Source organism: Passer montanus, unplaced genomic scaffold, assembly GCF_014805655.1.
Source record: "Passer montanus isolate IOZ18808 unplaced genomic scaffold, ASM1480565v1 scaffold295, whole genome shotgun sequence".
Classification (NCBI taxonomy): Eukaryota; Metazoa; Chordata; class Aves; order Passeriformes; family Passeridae; genus Passer; species Passer montanus.
The window spans coordinates 1-8,620 of record NW_024367652.1 but is presented as its reverse complement, the minus strand read 5'-3'; the positions used below and the strand labels follow the sequence as shown (position 1 = coordinate 8,620).

The window sequence follows — 8,620 nt, the reverse complement described above, 5'->3', positions numbered from 1 at the left end:
CCCCCGAGACCCCCCTGAGCCCCCGATGTCCCTTGAATCCCCCCCTGACCCCGTGTGGCCCCAGCTGAGGTTGCCAAGCAGCTGTCCCCGTGTCCCCAAGGTGTCCCCAGGGTATCTCCATGTCCCCAGGGTGTCCCCAGATGTCCCCAAGGTGTCCCTGTGTCCTCAGAGTGTCCCCAAGTGTCTCCATGTCCTCAAGTGTCCCCAAGGTGTCCCCAGGGTATCTCCATGTCCTCAGAGTGTCCCCAGATGTCCTCAGGCTGTCCCCAGGGTGTCCCCATGTCCTCAGGCTGTCCCCAGGGTGTCTCCATGTCCCCAGTCCCCGTGTCCCCAAGGTGTCCCCAAGGTGTCCCCAGGATATCTCCATGTCCCCAGGGTGTCCCCAGATGTCCCCAGGGTGTCCCTGTGTCCTCAGGGTGTCCCCAAGTGTCTCCATGTCCTCAAGTGTCCCCAGGGTGTCCCCAGGGTGTCCCCAGTGTCCCCAGGGTGAAGTCACCACCCACGTGTCCTGGGCGTGCACAGAGCTGAGGAGCTGCATGGTGGCCGTGTGCCCAGAGTGTCCCCAATGTCCCCATGTCCCCTTGTCCCCAATGTCCCCCTGTCCCCAAGGTGAAGTCACTGCCTGTGTGTTCTGGGCCTGCACGGAGCTGGGCATCCACATGATGGCTGTGTCCCCAGGGTGTCCCCATGTCCCTGTGTCCCTGTCCCTAGGGTGTCCCCATGTCCCTGTGTCCCTGTGTCCCTAGGGTGTCCCCAGAGTGTCCCCAGGTGTCCCCAGGTGTCCCCATGTCCCCAAGGTGAAGTCACCGCCTGTGTGTTCCGGGCCTGCACGGAGCTGGGCATCTGCACGATGGCTCTGTCCCTGTCCCTGTGTCCCTGTCCCTGTTCCTGTCCCGTGTCCCCATGTCCCCAGGCTGTCCCCAGGGTGTCCCCAGTGTCCCCAATGTCCCCAATGCCCCCAGGTGAGATCGCCATCCGCGTGTTCCGGGCCTGCACGGAGCTGGGCATCCGCACGGTGGCCGTGTACTCGGAGCAGGACACGGGCCAGATGCACCGGCAGAAGGCGGACGAGGCGTACCTGGTGGGGAGGGGGCTGCCCCCCGTGCAGGCCTACCTGCACATCCCCGACATCATCCGCGTGGCTCAGGTGAGGGGACACGGCTGGGGACACGGGGGACATGGCTGGGGACACGGCTGGGGACACAAGGGACAGCTGGGGATGTGGGGGGACACAGCTGCAGTACACCTGGGGACAGCTGGGACACACCTGGGGACACGTAGGACACACCTGGGGACAGCTGGGACACACCTGGGGACAGCTGGGACACACCTGGGGACAGCTGGGACACACCTGGGGACATGTAGGACACCTGGGCATCCGCACGGTGCCCGTGTCCCTGTCCCTGTCCCTGTGTCCCTGTCCCTGTTCCTGTCCCGTGTCCCTAGGGTGTCCCCATGTCCCCAGGGTGTCCCCAATGTCCCCAATGTCCCCAGGTGAGATCGCCATCCGCGTGTTCCGGGCCTGCACGGAGCTGGGCATCCGCACGGTGCCCGTGTCCCTGTCCCTGTCCCTGTGTCCCTGTCCCTGTTCCTGTCCCGTGTCCCTAGGGTGTCCCCATGTCCCCAGGGTGTCCCCAATGTCCCCAATGTCCCCAGGTGAGATCGCCATCCGCGTGTTCCGGGCCTGCACGGAGCTGGGCATCCGCACGGTGCCCGTGTCCCTGTCCCTGTCCCTGTGTCCCTGTCCCTGTTCCTGTCCCGTGTCCCCATGTCCCCAGGCTGTCCCCAGGGTGTCCCCAGTGTCCCCAATGTCCCCAATGCCCCCAGGTGAGATCGCCATCCGCGTGTTCCGGGCCTGCACGGAGCTGGGCATCCGCACGGTGGCCGTGTACTCGGAGCAGGACACGGGCCAGATGCACCGGCAGAAGGCGGACGAGGCGTACCTGGTGGGGAGGGGGCTGCCCCCCGTGCAGGCCTACCTGCACATCCCCGACATCATCCGCGTGGCTCAGGTGAGGGGACACGGCTGGGGACACGGGGGACATGGCTGGGGACACGGCTGGGGACACAAGGGACAGCTGGGGATGTGGGGGGACACAGCTGCAGTACACCTGGGGACAGCTGGGACACACCTGGGGACACGTAGGACACACCTGGGGACAGCTGGGACACACCTGGGGACAGCTGGGACACACCTGGGGACAGCTGGGACACACCTGGGGACATGTAGGACACACCTGGGGACAGCTGGGACACACCTGGGAACATGTAGGACACACCTGGGGACACACAGGAGGACATGGAGGGACAGCTGGGGACGGCTGGGACAGAGCTGGGACACACCTGGGGGCAGCTGGGGACATGGGGGGACATAGCTGGCGACAGCTGGGAGGGGGATATTGGGGAGGGGGGACACAGAGAGGGGACATTGGGGGTGCCCTGGTGGCCCCAAAGCCCTGGGGGTGCCCTGGCAGTCCCGAGCCCCCCGGTAGCCCTCGGGGGTGCCCTGGTGGTCCCTGGGGGTGTCCTGGTGGCCCTAAAGCCCTGGGGGTGTCATGGTGGCCCCAGGGATGTCTGGGTGTCCCCTGTGGGTGCCCTGGTGGTCCCAAGGATGTCCGGGTAGTCCCTGGGGGTGCCCTGGCAGCCCATGACCCCCCAAAGTCCTGGAGATGTCCTGGTGGCCCCGGGGGTGCCCTGGTGGCCCCAAAGTTCCTTGGGGATGTTCTGGAGGCCCCGGGGATGTCCCGGTGGTCCCTGGGGATGTCCGAGTGGTCCTTGGGGGTGTCCTGGCAGCCTCGGGGATGTCCCGATGTCCCCGAGCCCCCTGGCAGCCCTTGGGGATGTCCGGGTGGTCCCTGGGGTGCCCTGGTGACCCTGGGGATGTCCGGGTGGTCCCTGGGGATGTCCGGGTGGTCCCTGGGGATGTCCGGGTGGTCCCTGGGGATGTCCGGGTGGTCCCTGGGGATGTCCGGGTGGTCCCTGGGGATGTCCTGGTGACCCCTGGGGTGCCCTGGTGGCCCTCGGGGGTGCCCCGGTGGCCCCGAGCCCCCCGGCAGCCGCTGTCCCCGTGCCAGGAGAACGAGGTGGACGCCATCCACCCGGGCTACGGGTTCCTGTCGGAGCGGGCCGACTTCGCCCAGGCCTGCCTGGACGCCGGCGTGCGCTTCGTGGGGCCGCGGCCCGACGTGGTCCGCAAGATGGGCGACAAAGTGGAGGCCCGGGCCATCGCCATCGCCGCCGGTGGGGGGCCCGGGGGGCCGGGGAGGGGGCTCGGGGCGGTGAGGAGGCCATGGGTGATTTTAGGGCTCCGAAGGGGGGATTTTGGGGTCTGGTGGTATTTTTGGGGATTCCAGGGGGGATTTTGGGATCTCAGGGGGGATTCCAGGGGTTCCAGGGGGGTTCTGGGGTCCCTGAGCCGCCGTGCCCGCAGGCGTGCCGGTGGTGCCGGGGACGCCGTCGCCGGTGTCGGCGCTGGCCGAGGCTCAGGATTTCGCCGCCCGGGTCGGGTTCCCCGTGATCCTCAAAGCCGCCCACGGCGGCGGCGGCCGCGGCATGAGGGTGGTCCGGGCCCCCCAGGTACCGACCCCAAAGCCCCGGAACCCCGAATCCCCTGGAATGCCAGCGCCCAGGAACCCAAATCCCCCAGACCCCAAATCCCCCAAACCCCAATTCCCCTAAAACCCAAATCCCCCAGAAACCAAGTGTCCCAGGAACCAAATTCCCCAAACCCCAAATTACCCAGATCCCAAATCCCTCAGATCCCAAATCCCCCAGGATCCAAATTACCCAGGACCCAAATCTCCCAAAACCCAAATCCCCCAGACCCCCAATGCAGAGGAACACAAATCACTCAAAATCCCAAATCCCTCAGGAATTCCAAATCCCCAGAGTCCCAAATCTCTGGGAAATGAAATTCCCCAGCAACCCCAAATCCCAGAACCCCAAATCCCTGGACCCCAAATCCCCAGAACCCCAAAATTCCAGGAGCTCTCACGCCCCCAGACCCCCAAATCCGCAGCAATCCCAACCCTCAGGAACCCCAAACCCTGGATCTGGGAGGACCCCAAAATTGGGGTGAGGGGACCCTGGATTAGGGGAATCCCAGGGTTTGAGGTACCCCCGGTTTTGGGGTACCCAAATTTGGGGCAATTTTGGGGGGTGGAGATCCCAGATTTGGGAAGGCCCCGGAATTTTGGGCACTCTGGATTTGGGACTCCTGGATTTGGGGTGGGGGGGTATCCTGGGATTTGGGATTCCTGGATTTGGGATCCCCAAGATTTGGGATCCCCAAGATTTGGGGTCCCTGCGTTTGGGGGGAACTCGAGGCAGGAATAAATATCCTGAATTTTGGGGTCACTGGATTTAGGATCCCTGGGTTTTGGGGGTCCCTGGAATTTGGGCTCCCTGGGTTTTGGGGCAATCCCTGGAATTTGGGGAGCCACTTTTGGGGTCCCGCAGGAGCTGGAGGAGAACTTCTCCCGCGCCACCTCGGAGGCTTTGGCCGCCTTCGGGAACGGGGACCTGTTCGTGGAGAAATTCATCGAGCGCCCGCGGCACATCGAGGTCCAGATCCTGGGTACGGCCTGCCTGGGCTCTGCCAGCCCGGTCTTGGGGTTCCCTCTTCCGTTTTGGGGTTTCCTGTTCCGTTTTTGGGGTTCCCAGTGCCATTTTTGGGGTTCCCTCTTCCGTTTTTGGGGTTTCCTGTTCCGTTTTTGGGGTTCCCAGTGCCATTTTTGGGGTCTGTTGTTCCATTTTTGGGGTCTGTTGTTCCATTTTTGGGGTTCCCAGTCCCATTTTTGGGGTTCCCAGTTCCATTTTTGGGGTCTGCTGTTCCATTTTTGGGGTTCCCAGTGCCATTTTTGGGGTTCCCAGTGCCATTTTTGGGGTTCCTGCCCCCCAGGTGACTGCCACGGGAACGTGGTCCATCTCTACCAGCGCGACTGCTCGGTGCAGGTCCCTTTTGGGGTGTTCAGTTCCATTTTTGGGGTCTGTTAGCCCATTTTTGGGGTTCCCAGTTCCATTTTTGGGGTCTGTTGTTCCATTTTGGGGGTTGGTTGTTCCATTTTTGGGGTTCCCAGTCCCATTTTTGGGGTCTGTTAGCCCATTTTTGGGGTTCCCAGTTCCATTTTTGGGGTTCCCAGTTCTGTTTTTGGGGTTCCCAGTTCCATTTTTGGGGTTCTCCGTTCCATTTTTGCTGTTTCCAGTTCCATTTTTGGGGTCTGTTAGCCCATTTTTGGGGTTCCCAGTTCCATTTTTGGGGTCTGTTAGCCCATTTTTGGGGTTCCCAGTCCCATTTTTGGGGTCTGTTAGCCCATTTTTGGGGTTCCCAGTCCCATTTTTGGGGTTCCCAGTCCCATTTTTGGGGTTCCCGCCCCCCAGGTGACTGCCACGGGAACGTGGTCCATCTCTACGAGCGCGACTGCTCGGTGCAGCGCCGGCACCAGAAGGTGGTGGAGATCGCCCCGGCCGCGCGGCTGCCCCCGGAGCTCCGCGCCCGCCTGGCCGACGACGCCGTGCGCCTGGCTCGGCAGGTGACACCCTGGGGACAGCGGGGACACCCTGGGGACAGCCCTGGGGACATCCTGGGGACAGCCCAGGGGACAGTGGGACACTCTGGAGACACCCCAAGGCAATGGGGAAGACATTGGGGGACCCAGGTGGACGTTGAGTGACCGAGGTGGGCATTGGGGACCAAGATGGGCATTGAGTGACCAAGATGGACTTTGAGGGACTGAGGTGGACATTGAGTGACCAAAGTGGACATTGTGGGGGCTCAGGTGGACATTGGGGGATCAGGAGAACATCGAGGAACCAGGAGAACAAGGGCAGGACCCCAGGAGGACACTATGGACCCAATGTCCATCTTGAGTGACCAAGATGGACATTGAGTGATCAAGATGGACACTGGGGGGACCCAGGTACACATTAAGGGAATCAGGTGGACATTGAGTGACCAGGATGGACGTTGAGTGACCGAGGTGAACATTGAGGGACCCAGGTGGACATTGAGTGACCAAGGTGGACATGGAGTGACCAGGATGGACGTTGAGTGACCAAGGTGGGCATTGAGGGGGCTCAGGTGGACATTGAGGGACCAAGGTGGACATGGAGTGACCAGGATGGACGTTGAGTGACCAAGGTGGGCATTTACGGGGCTCAGGTGGACATTGAGGGACCAAGGTGGACATGGAGTGACCAGGATGGACGTTGAGTGACCAAGGTGGGCATTTACGGGGCTCAGGTGGACATTGAGTGACCAGGATGGACATTGAGGGACAGAGCTGGACGTTGGGGGACCAAGGTGGACATGGAGTGACTGAGGTGGACACTGGGTGACCAAGGTGGACATTGGGGGGGCTCAGGTGGACATTGAGTGACCAGGATGGACACTGGGGGCTCAGGTGGACATTGAGTGACCAGGATGGACACTGGGGGCTCAGGTGGACGTTGTGGGGGCTCAGATGGACATTGGGGGCTCAGGAGAACATCGAGGAACCAGGACAACGCGGGAAGGCCCCCAGGAGGACACTGGGGACCCTTGGGGACCCTGGGGGGCTCCGGGACCGGGGCTGGGGGGCCCCGTGGCCGCCCAGCCCCCCTGACGGGGCGGGGGTCCCAGGTGGGCTACGAGAACGCCGGCACCGTGGAGTTCCTGGTGGACCAGAGCGGGGATTATTACTTCATCGAGGTCAACTCGCGGCTGCAGGTGGAGCACACGGTCACCGAGGAGATCACCGAGTGAGCCGGGACCCCGAAACTGGGGGGGACCCCGAAACCGCGGGGGGGACCCCAAAACTGCGGGGGAGGAGCCCAAAATGGTGGGGGGGAGCCCAGAAACGGCAGGGGGACCCCAAAAATGGAAGGGGGACACCGAAAACGGCAGGGGGCAGCCCAGAAACTGCAGGGGGGACCCCAAAAATGCTGTGTCCTCCCATTGTCCCTGTGTCTCCTGTACCCCCTAACCCCGTGTCCCCGCTGTCCCTGTGTCCCCTGACCCCCCTAACCCCATGTCCCTGTGCCGCGGGGGGGACCCCAAAACTGCGGGGGAGGAGCCCAAAATGGTGGGGGGGAGCCCAGAAACGGCAGGGGGACCCCAAAAATGGAAGGGGGACACCGAAAACGGCAGGGGGCAGCCCAGAAACTGCAGGGGGGACCCCAAAAATGCTGTGTCCTCCCATTGTCCCTGTGTCTCCTGTACCCCCTAACCCCGTGTCCCCGCTGTCCCTGTGTCCCCTGACCCCCCTAACCCCATGCTAACCCCAATGTCCCCGTGTCCCCCCATTGTCCCCGTGTCCCGTGACACCCCTAACCCCGTGTCCCCCATGTCCCCGTGTCCCCAGCGTGGACCTGGTGCACGCGCAGCTGCAGGTGGCCGCGGGCCGCTCGCTGCCCGAGCTGGGGCTGCAGCAGGAGCGGATCCGCGTGAACGGCTGCGCCATCCAGTGCCGCGTCACCACCGAGGACCCCGCGCGGGGATTCCAGCCCGACACCGGCCGCATCGAGGTGCGGGACCCCGGACAGCCCCGGGACAGCCCCGGGACAGACCCGGGACGGGGACAGCACCGGGACAGCCCCGGGACAGACCCCGGACAGACCCCGGGACAGCACCGGGACAGCCCTGGGACCCCCGGGATGGGGACAACACCGGGACCCCGGGACAGCGCCGGGGCACCCTGGGGACAGGGACAGCTCTGGGATGGGGACAGCTCCAGGATGGGGATACCACCAGGATGGGGACAGCACCGGGACCCCCGGGATGGGGACAGCCCCCAGATGGGGACAGCACCGGGACAGCCCCGGGACCCCTGGGACAGCACCAGGACAGCCCCAGGATGGGGATGGGGACAGCATCAGGACGGGGACAGCTCTGGGACCCCCAGGACAGCCCCGGGACCCCCGGGATGGGGACAGCCCTGGGACCCCCACCCACGGATCCCCCCCTTGGGCCTTCCCTTGGTGTGTCCGTAGGTTTGGAGGGATCTGTGGATGTGTTCGTAGGGTTTTGGGGTATCTCTCTAGGTTTTGGGGTGTTTCCATTGGATTTGGGGTGTCTCTACAGGGTCTTGGGGTGTCTCTATAGGATTTTGGTGTTTCTGTAGGGTTTTGGGGTTTCTGTAGGGTTTTGGGTTGTTTCCATTGGATTTTGGGGTGTCTCTATAGGGTTTGGGGTGTCCCTAAGGGTTTTGGGGTGTCTCCCGCAGGTGTTCCGCTCCGGGGAGGGGATGGGGATCCGCCTGGACGGCCTTCCCTTGGTGTGTCCGTAGGTTTGGAGGGATCTGTGGATGTGTTCGTAGGGTTTTGGGGTATCTCTATAGGTTTTGGGGTGTTTCCATTGGATTTGGGGTATCTCTACAGGGTTTTGGGGTGTCCCTAAGGGTTTTGGGGTGTCCCTAAGGGTTTGGGGTGTCTCCCGCAGGTGTTCCGCTCCGGGGAGGGGATGGGCATCCGCCTGGACGGGGCCTCGGCGTTCCAGGGCGCTCTGATCTCGCCCCACTACGACTCCCTGCTGGTCAAGGTGGTGGCGCACGGGCCGGACCAGCCGGCGGCCGCAGCCAAGATGAGCCGGGCCCTGGCCGAGTTCCGCATCCGGGGGGTCAAGGTGGGCCCGGGGGGGCTTTGG

At 63.7% G+C, this 8,620-nt stretch overlaps 1 protein-coding gene across 1 annotated transcript in view; it reads left to right on the top strand.

Moving 5' to 3' along the window:
• Nucleotides 1-8,603, top strand: part of LOC120504496 (pyruvate carboxylase, mitochondrial-like) — a gene marked incomplete at its 3' end in the record, with an annotated part of 11,073 nt that extends 2,470 nt beyond the window's left edge. Inside the window, exons 3-10 of the mRNA XM_039714010.1 lie at nt 963-1,147; nt 3,075-3,240; nt 3,431-3,576; nt 4,459-4,576; nt 5,380-5,531; nt 6,620-6,738; nt 7,341-7,503; nt 8,417-8,603. Of these exons, the coding sequence (XP_039569944.1) occupies nt 963-1,147; nt 3,075-3,240; nt 3,431-3,576; nt 4,459-4,576; nt 5,380-5,531; nt 6,620-6,738; nt 7,341-7,503; nt 8,417-8,603 (1,236 nt within the window). The remainder of the gene's footprint in view (nt 1-962; nt 1,148-3,074; nt 3,241-3,430; nt 3,577-4,458; nt 4,577-5,379; nt 5,532-6,619; nt 6,739-7,340; nt 7,504-8,416) is intronic.
• Between the last annotated feature and the right edge of the window lie 17 nt (nt 8,604-8,620).